The sequence below is a fragment of the Bubalus bubalis genome, chromosome 13 (genome assembly GCF_019923935.1).
Source record: "Bubalus bubalis isolate 160015118507 breed Murrah chromosome 13, NDDB_SH_1, whole genome shotgun sequence".
Classification (NCBI taxonomy): domain Eukaryota; kingdom Metazoa; phylum Chordata; class Mammalia; order Artiodactyla; family Bovidae; genus Bubalus; species Bubalus bubalis.
The window spans coordinates 19368461-19387048 of record NC_059169.1 but is presented as its reverse complement, the minus strand read 5'-3'; the positions used below and the strand labels follow the sequence as shown (position 1 = coordinate 19387048).

At 38.5% G+C, this 18588-nt stretch overlaps 1 protein-coding gene across 1 annotated transcript in view; it reads left to right on the top strand.

Annotated features, from left to right (window-relative positions):
• The window catches only part of LOC123464829 (ATP-binding cassette sub-family C member 4-like), a 70913-nt gene that overhangs the window by 21729 nt on the left and 30596 nt on the right, over positions 1–18588 (top strand). Inside the window, exons 4-6 of the mRNA XM_045162470.1 lie at positions 9215–9387; positions 9976–10081; positions 15836–15970. Of these exons, the coding sequence (XP_045018405.1) occupies positions 9215–9387; positions 9976–10081; positions 15836–15970 (414 nt within the window). The remainder of the gene's footprint in view (positions 1–9214; positions 9388–9975; positions 10082–15835; positions 15971–18588) is intronic.

The window sequence follows — 18588 nt, the reverse complement described above, 5'->3', positions numbered from 1 at the left end:
TGCATCATTCAATGCCGCAGAGCATATGCTGGTCACAGAACTCTGGAGCTTTTGCTGAGGCTTGGTACTAAGTTCATTTCTAGAGGATTTTCTATTATTTATGTCATATTTCTCTTTGACTCACTACTTTGAACCTCCTCAGTCTTGCATAAAAAGGATTTTGACTGTTAAGGTGCTCTTGTTTTTTGTTTTTGTTTTAAATTTTAATTATTTTTGTGGATTTCCCCTAGTTTTGCAAATTTATTCTAAGGTACTGATGGCAGAAACTCTACCTAGACTTCTAAATAATAGGCAGGCTTCTAGGCTCTCATAGAAAATACCTATCCAGGTCTTTTGCCCTGAAAAAATATGTGTTGCACAAATAGGCACTGAATATTTACTTTCTCTCATTTTAGAGAATTGTATCTTATTTCATAATTTTTTTTTTTTTTTTTTTTTTTTGTCAAAAATACCAGAAAGCAATTGCTCGCATTGTTTTTTTGAATCAGTGTTTTTATCTTTTGGTGTCACTCTTCCAGGGATAGCACTGAGATGTGTAATTCATAGAGGGCCTTTGACTATGAGTCAGCAGATTTGGAGGTCTGAGAATTTCCTGCCAGTAATTCTGGTTTCTGAAGGTTGTCAGCACTGAGTCTTTACACACCCACCCTGCTTTCTAGCAATTGTGGGAATTTTACTTTCCTAAATCAGGCTGGTTACTTCACCTTATCCTAATTGGAAAACAGTGGGCCTCTGCTTTCACTTAAGTTTGTAAGTCTTTCTACGGTGAAATTCTAGAGGAAAAGAGGTGGGGAGAACAATAAACCACTAAGTGTAAATAAAGGTAGGATGATAGACTGCTCTCGCAGTCATAGGATGCATTTACTGGTGAAATTGGGACACATTTTAAACTGGAAGCCCTGGTATATCCTTGTTTATTTCTGAGCTTGAGATGTCTCTTCAGAGATTCTCAGAAAAATTACTTTAAAATTTTAGAAAACATTATTCCATGGACAGAAAATAAATGTTAGTTGGAGACAAATCCTGTTAAAAACTCTCTTAGAACTTGGCCCTAACTTGTTAATTCACCTGAAGGAGCTAAAATTAAAATTTAGTAGTCTCTCAATTCTAAAATGATGAGTGGTACATGATACTAAGATCTACATTTATTTAGACTACATTTGGAACTTTCTGTAAACAGAAATAAATATGAGTTTATGTCACAAAGTGAAGTGTGTGGTTTCTGTGTATTGCTTCTGAAATTAACCCTATTATTTTAGTGATATATCTTAAAGTGAGAAATCATCCCAGCATTGTGTTCCTCTGGAAATTATTTCTTTCTGTCCTTTGTATATATTGTTTACCGATCTTCACTGGAAAACATGTAAATCTCATAAAGAAATAATTCCTAGAGGAACACCAAGATGGGATGATTTCTCAGTCTAAGCAATGAGGTCAGTTTTTAGGTGGATTAAAAACCCCAGTCATTGCTTTATAAATAAAGCCAAGGTGAAACTGTCAATCAAAACTAATACAGTTGACCTGAGAGTAAGAGGGCACCCATTTTACTCTTGTGGCAGATGCATGTTGATGTATGGCAAAACCAATGCAATATTGTAAAGTAAAAAAATAATAATAATAATTAAAAAATTAAAAAAAAAAGAAATTTAACTAAAAGGAAAAGATGCTTTTTAAATTTTTTTAAAGTCCTCTATTTCTGCCTCCTCATTCTCTCCTGTTAGAGATGAACGTCCATAAGGGATTTAGCCCTATTGATTCTGTCCCTCTCATCTTGGTTATTTTTCAAAATATGTTAAAAATATGTTTTTCAATTTCTGAAAAATAGCCAACTTAACTATACACTGAAGAATGTTCATTAGAAGTTAGAGCACCTAAAAAAACAACAGCAGCTCTACAAATACATAGAGTAGTGCTTAAAGATGAAGCACTTTACCACTCAAAGATTAAAAGGGCACAGTAGATAAAACTCTGGAAATGAATCCGCAGTGTGTTGCTTCCGCTGAAAAAACAAAACAGTTTTGATCCAGGAGTTTACAATTGAGAATATAGTATGTCATGTCAAAACTGTGCAGAAAACATCCAATTATATGAACCGTTGATAGTATCTCTGTTAAAATACAAGTATGTCTCATCACACAGGAAGCCAAGATACAGAAATCTGTGCATCAGCAACCTGTACACGCGGTCCAGTCCTTGCTATGGTGACAGGTCACAGGCCCATTTCCCAGGGCCTTGTATTTAGGTGAACAAGCTCCCCTTTACTTCATTTACTGCTGGCTCTGCTCTGCTAATAGCTCTTCCCCATTTGCTGATTGCATTTCACTGTCTCTTTCCAGCCCACACCAGCCTTTCATTTTGAAAAGTAACGGTTCACAAAATATGGAAACCATCTTACATCTGTGTTAACCTTCTGTGAAGGACATTGGCACCTGGATGAGAAAGATGGTTTATTTACTAGGTTATTTGAAAGTGTTTATGATGATAGAACTGAGGTGTCCTATAAGTTCAGCTTATTATTTTCAGTTTTGCTGTAGTTTATTATTTTCCCAAGCTCAAAAATGATCTGAACTATTCTATACAAGATATGTAATTTCAAATAGTGTTATTTTCTCTCTTTTTCTTAAATTACCAACTTTTTAAAAAAAGGTTTCCATAGTTTAAAGTTAGATATTATGATATCTTGGGGCCAGTTAATTGTTGTTATAAGGAATATATTTCTTTTACAATGATATTTAATGGGAAAATAGTATTATATAAAATTATGTGTGGATTTATTTCCTATCTTATAGAAACAGATTATGTCACAAGATAAGATGCACTTGTTGCTTCATTCATACTTCCAACAAATATGTATTGAGAGTTTTTTGGATAGGCAGTGTTGCAGATTTTGGGGCTATCACAGTTACCAGAAGAGACAAAGTATCTATCCTTTTGGAGTTTATCTTCTTATAGAGAAGGTAAAAAGCAAACCACCAGTGTGTGTGTAATAAAGTCTCAATACTGAAGCATGCAGGGAGAAGAATAAAGTAGAACACGAGGAGAGGATAGCTGACAGCATTATTAACAATGGGCAATATCTGTTGATCTCTTCATATCAACCTCTGTTGTAGATTCTACACATACTGACTCACAGTATACTCTAACAATGTTAGGAGGAAGGAAGGAATACTACAATATTACAATATTATAGTCTTATTTAGAGTTTAGGAAGCTAAGATAGATTAAGCTCAGGAAATTGCCCAGTTGGCAGACCAGGCAGGACTTATGCCTAGGCTGTCTAGGCTCAAGGTCCCAATTTTCTGTTTTAAAGCTTTCAAATCACAGGAATATGCAAGGAATGGTATGATGAACACATATATAACTTCACCAAAATTCACCAGTTATTGATATTTTTTCTGTATTTGCTTTCTCTCTTCTATCATCTATATTTTGCTGAACTGTTTGAAAGTAAGTTGCAGAAATTTTTTTTAAAGTTGAAACTCATCCTAAATACATAAACATACACTTTTTAAAAACAAGAACATTCTCCTACATAACATTATACTAATATCTCACTCAAGAAATTTAATAGTAATATTACACTATTGGGATTCTCTGATAGCTCAGTTGGTAAAGAATCTGCCTGCAATGCAGGAGACCCCAGTTGGATTCCTGGGTCTGGAAGATCCGCTGGAAAAGGGATAGGCTACCCACTCCAGTATTCTTGGGCTTCCCTTGTGGCTCAGCTGGTGAAGAATCCACTTGCAATGCGGGAGACCTGGGTTTGATCCTTGAATTGGGATGATCCCCTGGAGAATGGAAAGTTTACCCACTCCAGTATTCTGGCCTGGAGAATTCTATGGACTGTTGTCCATGGGGTCTCAAAGAGTTGGATACGACTGAGCGACTTTCACTTCACTTCACTGCATTACACTATTTGATATGTTTTCAGATTCTCCAGTTGTAACTCCTAGTTATTGTTTACTGTCTCTTTTGTCTTTTTTTCCATTCAAATAATTATAACTTGATTATATGATTACACTACAAAAGGTCTTCATATTTATAGCATTGTCAACCATCTCTGATCCATAAATGAAATTAGAGTCTCAGAAAACCATGTGTTCTGGAAAGCATTTTCACCTCACAACAGCTTATTCCTTGTCAGGCATATGTAGACAACTTGAAGGAAAGTAAAAAACCAGATTAGTGATGAGATATCACCTGAATCACCAGTAGGTTTCAGGTTATTTCCTCACAGTCATGATGTCAGTCTTAAGAAAGACAAATTTGCATTTACAAGGATTACCAAAGTCAACTAAGAAGGAAAGTGAGAAAGTCTTGCCAGTGTTACATTCTTATCAGTCCTATCACTTGAGTTTAGATTTATGGAATATGTTTCATAGGATATTCAGTAAGTCCTCTTCCTTGTAATGAGGTGGCGGGGGGTAGGGGTGATTAAGCTGACTTTCATTTTATAATTTTCTTTGCAGCCACTTGCCGCATAATCCATATCTTATCCTTCAGATTTTGTATATCTTTCATGCTATCACTAAATACTAATACCATGTTTAATCCGTACTCAGAATTCCCATTTCTACAGATTAGACTTTCATAAGGAAAGCAATTCAGGATAACATTCATGGAAGTACTACAGCATTTAGGATACCATGAAAACATTGCCCACTCACCCTGGTGTTTTGTAATTTGCCTTTGTAATTCTGTGTATGCTAATTGGCCATCACTCATCAATGTTTAATCCTTTAATTTGAAGTGTATTTACTCTCTGTTCTTTAATTTCAAGCACAGTCTGAATTTTGTTCTTAATCTATAATATTTCTCCAAAACAAATATTCATTGACCCTGCAACTCAATATAGTTTCAGATTATCTTTGGCAGTTAAAAAGTTGATTTTTTAATCTTGCAACTTTGATTTTATGAGGATAGATTAATGCAAATACCACCTATACCCATAGTTTGGGGTAAATAACTTCTTGTGTTGTGGTCTTGTTTTCCTGAGTTTTCACTGAAAAACATTTATGAAATTCTTCAAAGAAGACATACAGATGGCCAACAGACACATGAAAAGATGCTCAGCATTATTAATTATTAGAGAAATGCAAATCAAAACCACAATGAGGTACAAACTCATACCAGTCAGAATGGCTATCATCAAAAAGTCTATAAATAATAAATGCTAGAGAAGATGTGGGAAAAAAGGAACTCCAACACACTGCTGTGTGTGTGTATGCTCAGTCATGTTCGGCTCTTGGCATCCCTATGAACTGTAGCCGGCCAGACTCTTCTGTCCACAGGATTTTCCAGGCAGGAATACTGGAGTGGGTTGTCATTTCCTTCTCCAGGGGATCTTCCTGACCCAGAGATCAAACCCACATTTCTTTCATCTCCTGCATTGGCAGCTGGATTTTTTACCATTGAGCCACTTGGGAAATCCCCAAGACACTGCTGTTGGGAATGTAAATTGGTGTGTGGAAAACAGTATGGAGGTTCCTAAAAAAACTAAAAATAGAGCTACCACATGATCCAGCAATTATATTCCTGGGTATATATCTGGGGAAAATGGAAATACTAATTTGAAAAGAACATGCACCCCAGGGTTCATTGCTGTACTATTTGCAATAGCCAAGATATAGAAGGAACTCAAGTTTCTGTCAACAGACAAGACAACATCTTTAAGAAGATGTGGCAACATACACACATAAATATATATATATATATATATATATATAATATGTATATATGTATGTATATTGTGTTATACAGACATAAAAAGCAATGAAATATTGTTATTTGCAGCAACATGGATAAACCTAGAAAATCATCCTAAGTGAAGTCAGAGAAAGACAAATATTATATGATATCACTTATATGTGGATTCTAAAAAACAAAGCAAATTATGTATGTATAAAAAGAAACAGACTCACAGACGTGGAAAATAAACTTATGGTTACCAAAGGGGAAAGAGAGGGATCAATCAGGAGTATGAAATTCACAGATACAAACTACTATACATAAAATAGAGAAGCAACAAGGATTTACTGTATAGCACAGACAACTAGAGTACCTTACAGTAAGGGATTAGATCTGATAGACAGAGTGCCTGAAGAACTATGGACGGAGGTTCATGACATTGTACAGGAGGCGGTGATCAAAACCATCCCCAATAAAAAGAAATGCAAAAAGACAAAACTGTTGCCTGAGGAGGCCTTGCAAATAGCTGAGAAAAAGTGAAAGGCAAAGGAGAAAAGGAAATGTATACTCATCTGAATGAAGAGTTCCAAAGAATAACAAGGAGAGATAAGGAAGTCTTCTAAGTGAAAAATGGAGAAGGAAATGGCAACCCACTCCACTATTCTTGCCTGGAGAATCCCATGGATGGAGGAGCTTGGTGGGCTACAGTCCACGGGTGGCAGAGTCGGACACAACTGAGCTACCTCACTTTCACTTTCACTTACGTGAAAAATGAAAAGAAAAAAGTAAAACAATAGAGTTGGAAAGACTAGAGATCGCTTCAAGAAAATTGAAGATACAAAGGGAACATTTCATCAAAAATGGGCACAATAAAGGACAGAAATGGTATGGACCTAAAAGAAGTAGAAGATATTAAGCAAAGGTGGCAAGAATACACAGAAGAACTATACAAGGAAGATTTTCATGACCCAGATAACCATGATGGTGTGATCCCTCACCTAGAGCCAGACATCCTGGAGTGTGAAGTCAAATGGGCCTTAGGATGCATCACTACGAACAAAGGTGGTGGAGGTGATGGAATTCCAGTTGAGCTATTTCAAATCCTAAAAGATGATGCTGTTAAAGGCCTGCACTCAATATGCCAACAAATTCAGAAAACTTAGTAGTGGCCACAGGACTGGAAAAGGTCAGTTTTTCATTCAAATCCCAAAGAAAGGCAATGCCAAAGAATGTCCAAACTACTTCACAGTTGCACTCATTTTACACGCTAGCAAAGTAATGCTCAAAATTCTCCAAGCCAGGCTTCAACAGTAAGTGAACTGTGAATTTCCAGATGTTCAAGCTGGATTTAAAAAGGCAGAGGAACCACAGATCAAATTGCCAACATCTGTTGGATCATTGAAAAAGCAAGAGAGTTCCAGAAAAATGTCTACCTCTGCTTTATTGACTATGCCAGAGCCTTTGATTGTGTGGATCACAACAAACTGTGGAAAATTCTTAAAGAGATGGGACTACCAGACCATCCGACCTGCCTCCTGAGAAATCTGTATTCAGGTCAAGAAGGAACAGTTAGACCCAGACATGGAACAATGGACTGGTTCCAAATTGGGAAAGGAGTATGTCGAGACTGTATATTGTCACCCTGCTAATTTACTTAAATGCAAAGTACATCATGTGAGTTGCTGGGCTGGATGAAGCACAAGTTGGAATCAAGATTTCCAGGAGAAATATCAATAATCTCAGATATGCAGATGACACCACCCTTATGGCAGAAAGAGAAGAACTAAAGCACCTCTTGATGAAAGTGAAAAAGGAGAGTTAAAAAGCTGGCTTACAACTCAACATTCAAAAAACAAAGATCATGGTATCTGGTCCCATCACGTCATGACAAATAGATGTGGAAACAATGAAAACAGTGAGAGACTTTATTTTGGGGACTACAAAATCACTGCAGATGGTGACTGCAGCCATGAAATTAAAATACACTTGCTCCTTGGAAGAAAAGCTATGACCAACCTAGATGGCATATTAAAAAGTAGAGACATTACTTTGCTGACAAAGATCTGTCTAGTCAAAGCTATGGTTTTGCCAGCAGTCGTGTGTGGATGTGAGAGTTGGACCATTAAGAAAGCTGAGCCCCAAAGAATTGATGTTTTTGTACTTTGGTGTTGGAGAAGACTCTTGAGAGTCCCTTGGACTGCAAGGAGATCCAACCAGTCCATCCTAAAGGAAATCAGTCCTGGGTGTTCATTGGAAGGACTGATCTTGAAGCTGAAACTCCAATACTTTGGCCACCTGATGTGAAGAGCTGACTTATTTGAAATGACTCTGATGCTGGGAAAAATTGAAGGCAGGAGGAGAAGGAGAGGACAGAGGATGAGGTGGTTGGATGGCATCACCGACTTGATGGACATGAGTTTGAGCAGGCTCGGGGAGTTGGTGATGGACACTAATGGAAGCCTGGTGCACTGTGGTCCATGGGGTGGCAAAGAGTCAGACAGGACTCAGTGACTAAACTGAACTGACTGATAGTAAGTTACAGTGGAAAATAATCTGAAGGAAATGTATATATATATATATATACACACACTGATTCACTTTGCTGTATACCTGAAACTAAAATAATACAGTAAATAAATTACTCTTCAAGAAAAAAACTTTTCAAAATTATAACATTGAATAAAATGCACTTGTTCACAATTATGGGATTAAACATGAGAAAGAATCATCACTAAAATAGCTCTAGTTTTACTGATCTATGAGGTACAATTTGCCATTATTTGAATTTATTTTTTTTAGACATTTGGATCTTCCAAAATGGTGAAGTGCTGAAAAGATTATATATTTAGAGAACCATACTTCCTACAATCTCTCTCTCTCTCTCTCTCTCTCTCTCTCTCTCTCTCTATATATATATATATATATATATATATATATATATATGTTTTTAATTTACTTTAGTGTAGTAGAAAGTGAAGTCACTCAGTTGTGTCCAACTCTTTGTGACCCCATGGACTGTAGCCTACCATGCTCCTCTGTCCGTGGGATTCTCCAGGCAAGAATACTGGAGTGGGTTGCCATTTCCTTCTCCAGGAGATCTTCGCAACACAGGGATCGAACCCAGGTCTCCCACATTGCAGGCAGATGCTTTACCATCTGAACTACCAGGGGAGCTCAAGTGTAGTAACTCCTTTGCAAAATCTATTTTTGGGAAATCTGACTCATCCATAGGGTCCTTTTAACTTTTCTGTTCAAATTGTACTGAAAGAAATAGCTTAGTTTTTTGAGAGACTTTCTTAACTAATCCTTAAGTTGGTGTGGGGGACACTGAGACCTTTTTGTCCTGAGTTGACTCCACCATCTTCCTCAGTGAACACTCTTTGGAAAGAGTTCTCCCCATCACCTGGCTGTACATGTAAGATACATAAGAAGTCCTGAGGACATCAAAGCTCTAATGTCTAAGAGGCTTGTCTACTTCAGTAGTTGTTTGTTTAAGAAAATGTCATTCTTCTTTCTATATGCTCAGGTACAACTTAAAGAAATCATCGAAGAACTTCCTGATAAAATGGATACTGAATTAGTAGAATCTGGATCGAACTTAAGTGTTGGGCAAAAACAACTGGTGTGCCTTGCCAGGGCTATTCTCAGGAAGAATCAGATATTGATTATTGATGAAGCCACAGCACATGTGGATCCAAGGTATGGAGCTGAGATTCATGAAACGTGGAATCTGAATTTTAAATATGGTAAATGGGAAATATTTAGTGATGTTGAGAAATGTTTTTTATGTGCTCTATTTGCCCCAAAGACATCTCCTGGTAACATTAATTCCAGAAAACAGAGGAAGAAACCAAAATGTGGTAATAACGTTATGAGGCATCCTGAGAGAGCTAGATTTGTAAATCCAGCTCCTGATAGTTTCAAGCAATTTGGCGGGAAGACAACTTTCTATTGTTTTATGAAAAATAGTAAGTTTCCAAGTAGACTTTCCCCTGGATTGGGAAGATTTCCTAGAGCAGGAAATGGCAACCCACTCCAGTATTCTTGCCTGGGAAATCCCATGGACAGAAGAGCCTGGTGGGCTATAGTCCATGAGGTTGCAAAAGAGTCAGACACAACTTAGCAACTAAACAACAACAACAAAGACTTTTTATACTTAGTGTTTCAAGAGCAGGATTATGTCTTAAGTATTGATTTTTAAAAGCATAAAAATATCATGTGATATTTTTAAGTCTTAAGTCTGCTTTTCCTATCTTTACTTAACTAAATGCAATTCTTTGATTCCAGCACTGATGAGTTAATACAAAAAAAGATCCGTGAGAAATTTGCACAGTGTACTGTGCTAACCATCGCCCACAGGTTGAGCACCATTATTGACAGTGACAGGATAATGGTAAGGCCCTCACCTATGGGATTTCCATTGTCTCCATTTACCTTCAATTTTTAAATTTATTCTTCCTTGTAAAACTTGATTAAAACTACTAATTAATTAATTCTTATTTTTTCCTCTCATGCTTCACAATAACTCAAGTACTTAAGTGTAGTTTCAGAATGTGCTATTAAACAATACATTCCAGTATTGTTTAGGAATAGGAAACAGTAATTTCCTATTTCCATTTAAAAGTGTATTTGAATTGCTGTTTTTTTAAGGTATCCAACCATAAAAATATTCCAAACTCACAATGAGACTTCAGATTTCAGAGTGGTGCAACAAAGTCATTTTTACTGTGTCACAGTTCTTTCAGCATTTTTGTATTCCCTTAATAAAAACAGCATTTCATTAGACTGCCAGGCAGTTGTTAGTTGAACTTGCAGAATTTCCCAGTTGTTGGGACATTCACAATATGTGCTGTCAGAGGGGAGTCGTTGAGGAGAAAAGGCCTAATGAGAAAAAGTATTTAAACAGAAAGGATTTAATAAAGAAAATTTGTTACATAAGAATTGGAGGACTGGAAAAATTAATCACTGGGGTAATAATTTTAGGAAGCAATGACTGTCTTAGAACAGATCTGCAGACCTAAGACTCAGAGAAGAAGCCTTATGAGTCAGTGCTGAGACCTCCAGTTCAGTTCAGTTCAGTACAGAAATTAAAAGATGCTTACTCCTAGGAAGGAAAGTTATGACCAACCTAGATAGCATATTCAAAAGCAGGGACATTGCCAACAAAGGTCCATCTAGTCAAGGCTATGGTTTTTCCAGTGGTCATGTATGGATTGTGAGAGTTGGACTGTGAAGAAAGCTGAGCGCCGAAGAATTGATGCTTTTGAACTGTGGTGTTGGAGAAGACTCTTGAGAGTCCCTTGGACTGCAAGGAGATCCAACCAGTCCATTCTAAAGGAGATCAGTCCTGGGTGTTCTTTGGAAGGACTGATGCTGAAGCTGAAACGCCAATACTTTGGCTACCTCATGTGAAAAGTTGACTCATTGGAAAAGACTCTGATGCTGGGAGGGATTGTGGGCAGGAGGAGAACGGGATGACAGAGGATGAGATGGCTGGATGGCATCACTGACTCAATGGACGTGAGTTTAAGTGAACTCCGGGTTGGTGATGGACAGGGAGGCCCAGCGTGCTGTAATTCATGGGGTCGCAGAGTCGGACATGACTGAGCGACCTCCAAGGGGAGGTCATTGTCTAGCTACTGGTCATATTTGTGAGTGAGCATGATGAGGCTAGTTCTCCATGTGCTGATAGAAGCTGGCGTTATGTTGCAGAAGTAGCAGAAAGGAGGGAGACCATTTGCTCTGCTTCCCACCTTCCTCCTCCTTCTAGTGCCCCCCTACTGGCAGAACTTCACAAAGGGCCAGCATGCCAAAGAGCCTTTGCAGAGACAACCTCTGCATCACAGATGAAAAGTGTAGAAAGAAAGGCAGATGGAGATTGAGTGACTGTAAATGAACAACTAGCAAGTCTCTCTATTTTTTTACTAGCAAGTCTCTTATACAATGTATCCAGGCATTGCAGACACAGCAAGCTCCAAACTTTGGTCTCTGGATGTCTGTCTAGTGTCTTTCTTTCAGGTTTAATTGCTCTTTCTTCCTTAGTAATTTAATATTTCCTTCCTTAGCTTTATCTCCTCCATTTCTTCCTCCCTTCATTTTCTCTCTTTTTCTTTCTATTCTCTCTCTCTCTTTGTTCTTCTCCTCTGTTGCTTGCTGAGTTTCAATAGATTTTAGGTTGTGGTTTATTAAATGACAAGGAAATCATCCCTCAAAGGAAATACCTTTGGTAGCAAATAAGCCCAAAAGAAGCAAGGTATTTTCAGCCTAACCTAGTCTGGGTCAATGAGCTTATTTCACCCACTGTATAGATACTAGTCATCACAAGACTCCAGAGTATACAATTGATGCTGATTAGTGATGAAGTAAATAGGTAAAGAAGGCCTGCACAATGCACAAGAGGCAGCAGATGGAGTTAACCAGTGATTTTGATGGTCCACACTAAACAGGTAATAATCAGGAATAAATGGTCAGTAATACCTCAAATTCCTTATGTCCAATGATATAATGGAGCTTTTGACTTCTTGGGCAGTTTCTAGGAAATCACCTCCCACCCTCTTTCCCATGCATTGTCAGGTGGGATCATCAGTGGGGACACTGAATAGATACCGGACCGTGAGAACTGAGGCAGTGCCTGTAGCCTCACTCTCCTGAGCTGAACATGCACAGAAGTGAGCTCTGTGGAGGCAGATGACTGGAGTAGGGGATTGCCAACCAAAGGGATGCTCTAGGCTCCAAGCAGTGCAGCTGGTCACAGGACAAGAACATCTCAGTAGGAAGCAGGCTTCTCCTGCAGAGTTTGTGAGGGACCGGGTGACAATCCAAGATTGTAGAACAGTGACTCTTAGAATCCAGAGATGTTTAGCATGGAGCATCTTTAGTCACTCATTTTGTGTTCTTGAATGCTAATGGGAAAAGTAACCTTTTCCTTCTACTCTTTACCTGTCACTTTGTTAATTCTTATCTCTCAACATTGTATTTCCATACTGTTCCCACTTCTTTCACAGTAAGTGAATGATGCTGTGAACTTTACCTGTTTCAAGCCCTTTTTCAGGTTTTTCTTTCACCCTGTCCTTGCCCTCCACCTCTCCCTGCAGCCGCCCCATTGTCATTGAAGGCATCCTACCAATAAAAATGAATTAAATTATCTTGCATTGGGCCCATTTAAATTTTATGTCTAGGACAACTAGATGGAATATCAGCAGATACAGAAGCCAGATAAACACATTTTTATTGCACTTATATAACTGACTCAGATAATATAATGTATTTTTTCTAAACCTAGTACAGAATGACAAGCAATGTGAGGTTGGTATTCATTGGGGTTGAGAGTTGAGGGATTTTTATCACACCTAATTGAATGTGTGGTTTACTTTATAGTTTAACTTGAGTTACGGGAAGAGTGGAGATATACCTGGAGATTACAGGAGACTTTTAATTTCAAGATTAAAGGGTTTTAAAATAAAAAGTTAATACTATACCTATTTTTTATGTACACACACACAAAAATTATAGTTGTTTATGTCAATTTGTTCTGAAATATCTAGAATCTTTGATCAAATCCGTAAATGTAAAGGCTAAGTTGGTAAAATTCTGTTCCTGGCATTTTTCAGTCTGGGTCCCATCTCAGCTCTTGTGGCCTGACATGAGTCTGAGCTGCACTAAACTCTTGCTCCTTTCGACTCTCCCTCCTCTCTGACTGTCCTTTTTCTTTCTTTTATTCTGATATTTGATGTAAATGAGTTTCAGTCCTCAACCCTGCTTTGTCCCTTCCTCATTTCCCCTCTCACTCTCCCTCTTGGCCACAGTCATCAATCTTGGGCATGTGGTCCTCCAGGTCCACATCCCTAATCCTTAGCTATTCCCCAAGCCAGCTGGACTCATTCTCCAAATCCCCTGATCTCATTCTATAGTCTTGACAGATTACACCATTGGGTGGTCACTCATTCATGCCCTGAATTTAGTTTCCTTTTCATTTAACTTCCAATGAGCATGTATTAAGTGCCTGTTACCTGTCACGTACAATGCCAGGGGCCTGAGATGCAACACCAAACAAGGGAGATTGCATACCCTGCACTTAAGGAGATGCCAGACTGTCCTCCAGCCCTCTTGACCTAGGTTATTCCCTGTGTCTGGAATGACCATTGTCCACCCACCCACCCCCACTTCTGCATGTTCATGCCTATCCATTCTTTGAGGCCCAGTTCATTGCCTGATCTCCTTGAAGCTCATATTCAGAACCTCTGACAGAAGTCATCTTTTCTGTTACTAACCTCCTTTTTATGTTTTTTTTTTTTTTTTCCTCTTGCATTGTAGACATTTGAGGATTTCCTTCTCTATCTCCTCTCAGTACAGGCTCCCTGAAGGCAGGGGCTGTGACTTACTTGTGTTTGGCTCTTCCACAACATCTAGCATAGTGACAGGAATGCAATTAAATGTGTAATAAATATTTGCTGAATAATTCAGAAATTAATGAAAAATTTTCTTGTGTTCCTCAAATGTGTTTTGTCTATGTGTTACTTAACTCTTTATTAATCTTGAAAGCTAAATCAGAGTTGTTTTATTTTTCTGTGAATATATAAGAGGTACACAGTAAATAATTTGAGCCTGAGTGTAATAAAAATTGCAGTAGGAAGTAGGGGAAATATTTATGCTTATGGGCATATTTGTTTAATTTGTATATAAAGCTAGTACAAAGTCTTCAGTTCAGTTCAGTCACTCAGTCGTGTCCAACTCTTTGCAACCCCATGAACTGCAGCGCTCCAGGCCTCTCTGCCCATCACCAACTCCTGGAATTTACCCAAACTCATGTCCATTGAGTCAGTGACACCATCCAACCATCTCATCCTCTGTCGTCCCCTTCTTTTCCTGCCCTCAATCTTTCTCAGCATCAGGGTGTTTTCAAATGAGTCAGCTCTTCACATCAGGTGGCCAAAGTACTGGAGTTTCAGCTTCAGCATCAGTCCTTCCAATGAACACCCAGGACTGATCTACTTTAGGATGGACTGGTTGGATCTCCAAGGGAATCCAAGGGACTCTCAAGAGTCTTCTCCAACACCACAGTTCAAAACCATCAATTCTTCAGTGCTCAGCTTTCTTTATAGTCCAACTCTTACATGCATACATGACTACTGGAAAAATTGCTTCTTTAGTCTTACTCAAAGAGAAAATTGGATTTCTAGATATTTCTTCAGTGCAGAGCTATTACACTAAAGCTGTTTATGTAGCAACTCTTTTTTGTCAGGCTTTCACTTTCAGGATAATAAACTACAACCAAAACCAACTTTCAGAAGCACTTTAACCTCACTGACAAGGGATCCAGCCCCAAAGAGGTGACATAATCTGTAAACATTTACTTTTTTCCCAAGTTTTGCTCAGTGTTTTTAAACAAACTTGACAGTTAATTTGCTGTCAGGTCACTGTTGTCTGATTTATATGATACCACTGTACTTTTTTGGAGAAGGCAATAGCAAGCCACTCCAGTACTCTTGCCTAGAAAATCCCATGGATGGGAGGAGCCTGGTAGGCTGCAGTCCATGGGGTCGCTACCAGTCAGAGGCGACTGAGCGACTTCACTTTCATTTTTCACTTTCACGCAATGGAGAAGGAAATGGCAACCCACTCCAGTGTTCTTGCCTGGAGAATCCCATGGACTGGGGAGCCTGGTGGGCTGCTGACTGTGGGGTAGCACAGAGTTGGACACGACTGAAGTGATTTAGCAGCAGCAGCAGCAACTGTACTTTTTAGATAAATTGAGTTTGATTTTCTTGAATTAAGAAATTTCCCAGCTTTGTCTCTATAAACAACCCTCAAATCTTAGAGTCTGAAAGCTAAAAATACTAACTAATCATAACAACCCCAAATGCCTTTGGCAGAATATAAATAATATAGATTGCTAAGTGCCTGTAATCATAGTCTAAAACTTTGATTTTCTTCTATTCCTATAACATTATAATAGTAAAATATTGGATTAGGGCTTGATCTACTAGTAAACTAGGGTAATCAAACTATTTATATACCAGCCAGTCTTACCACCCAAATAGATTCTCTGTATTCTCCCTTTCCTGCCCCTTTCTGAAATATTGTTGGAGTTATAATAAGTTACTGTGAAATGTTGTGTACTAACAGGTTTCCTTCTGCTGCTTAACAGGTTTTGGATTCAGGAAGACTGGAAGAATATGATGAGCCATATGTTTTGCTGCAAAATAGAAACGGCCTGTTTTACAAGATGGTGCAACAACTGGGCAAGGCCAAGGCCGCTGACCTCACTGAAACAGCAAAACAGGTGAGCCCACTGCAGGGAGTTGTAATTAAAATTTATCTCCACAGTTCACTCCTCATGATTTGGTAGCAGGGGTCCAGTAACAAGCTCTCTGTGTCCTTTTCAATCATAAGCCTCCAGAGACAAAGCTTCATGAATGGATCTTTACATGTTGCAGGTGGAAGCCAGGTCTGCTGGGACTCTGCAGAAGCAGTGGGGATGGGGTCAGGATGTGTGCATGCACGTGCACCTGAGAGAGATTTTGGACGGGACTTGGCACACATTTAGACTCTGGGTTCAGATTCTCACAGAGCACAGGACACCCATTTTGCAGACCTTTCACATTCATTCTGATTGGTGCTCAGCACATTTGTGATACAAGTTCTGTCAAAGAATATCCAGGAAATTTGAGAGTTTAAGGGAACAAATTTGGAGTATTTTGATTCTAGGAAAATCTTCCAGGGAAAAATGTAGGTCTCTTCTGTGTTCTGATCTGTAAATAAAACTCCTACCTGATACTGTCACTTTCTCTCTAATTCTTTGTTGTTTCGAGTTAGGTGCATTTGCCCTCCATGCTTTCTCTAGCTTATGGAAAATGAAATTGTCATCAGGACAAATCAGGAGCTCACAATACCTTCACACTGTAGTCTGAATGGTGCCTGAAGGTTTACAGAGCACTTTCTCAGAGCTGAGGTGTGTGAAGCACTGAGCACTGTGCATGGTGTGAGGAAGGGGCTCGATGGGTAACACTCAGGTCATGTGGTTTCATACTGAAAAATTTGGTCTTTGTTTCCAATGCTGAATGAGAATAATGAAAACAAGTTTCAAAGAATAAAGGAAAAAAATTTGTTAATTTGCTAGCAAATGAGTAGGATAGCAGACTAATTTTTTAAGAACTATCATCCTGCCTTCTAAGAGACAGCAGGTGTATTTAAAGAAAAGTTTTAGGCTGCCTATATGACGGTTGTCACATATAGTTGCTTTTTTTTTAAGGATAGCTATTTCCATGATGTTATCCCTGGTCATTTTGGTCCCCTGATCCCAGTCAAAATGTTCCTGTTTTGATATTTTTTGCTTTGCTCACTTCATGTCCTTTGGTTTCTGTGGTTATGATACGAGAAACAAGCAGAAATGGCAAGAATGCCTGCACTGAGGTCTGCTTAAGGAACTTAGTTATTGTCATGCAGCTGCCTGTAATTCTTTCTGGAACAAGGTGAGAGTGGGGTTGATGGAAGGATAGAAGGAGGGAATGATGTTCTGGTGATCTTGCCCCTTGAGATGCATGGCTTGAGGCTTCTAACTGTGTGTGGTGAGGCTTCCCCATTGAAACTAAATCTCTGATCATTAAATTATAGGTGTGTTTTTACTTCTTCATACTTTGAATCTCCCAGATTTTTCACTTGTAAAAAATAAATTTACTTGTGTAATATTTTAAATGTCTCTTAAAAACATATTCCAAGTATCTCACAGTATTTCTGTTAGATATACTGTGGAAAATTCTTCAAGAGATGGGAATACCAGACCACCTTAATTACCTCCTGAGAAATCTGTATGTAGGTCAAGAAGCAACAGTTAGAACTGGACGAGGAACACCAGACTGGTTCCAAACTGAGAAAGAAGTACGTCAAGGCTGTATATTGTCACTCTGCTTATTTAACTTATATGCAGAGTACATCATGTGAAATGCTGGGCTGGATGAAGCACAAGCTGGAATTAAGATTGCCAGGAGAAATATCAATAACCTCAGACATGCAGATGACACTGTCCTTATAGCAGAAAACAGAGAAGAACTAAAGAGCATCTTGATGAAAGTGAAAGAGGAAAGTGAAAAAGCTGGCTTAAAACTCAACATTCAGAAAACTAAGATCATGGTATCCAGTCCCATCACTTCATGACAAATAGATGAGGAAACAACGGAAACAGTGGGCTCCAAAATCACTGCAGATGGTGACTGCAGCCATGAAATTAAAAGACGCTTGCTCCTTGGAAGAAAAGCTATGACAAACCTAGACAGCACATTAAAAAACAGAGACATAGTCAGTCGCAAGCAAAAAATGCTGGAGAGGGTGTGGAGAAAAGGGAACCCTCTTACACTGTTGGTGGGAATGCAAACTAGTACAGCCACTATGCAGAACAGTGTGGAAATTCCTTAAAAAATGGAAATAGAACTGCCTTATGATCTAGCAATCCCACTGCTGGGCATACACACTGAGGAAACCAGAATTGAAAGAGACATGTGTACCCCAATGTTCATTGCAGCACTGTTTGTAATAGCCAGGACATGGAAGCAACCTAGATGTCCATCAGCAGATGAATGGATAAGAAAGCTGTGGTACATATACACAATGGAGTATTACTCCGCCATTAAAAAGAATACATTTGAATCAGTTCTAAGGAGGTGGATGAAACTGGAACCTATTATACAGAGTGAAGTAAACCAGAAAGAAAAACACCAATACAGTATACTAACGCATATATATGGAATTTAGAAAGATGGTAACAATAACCCTGTATACGAGATGGCAAAAGAGACACTGATGTATAGAACAGTCTTTTGGATTCTGTGGGAGAGGGAGAGGGTGGGATGATATGGGAGAATGGCATTGAAACATGTATAATATCATATATGAAATGAGTCACCA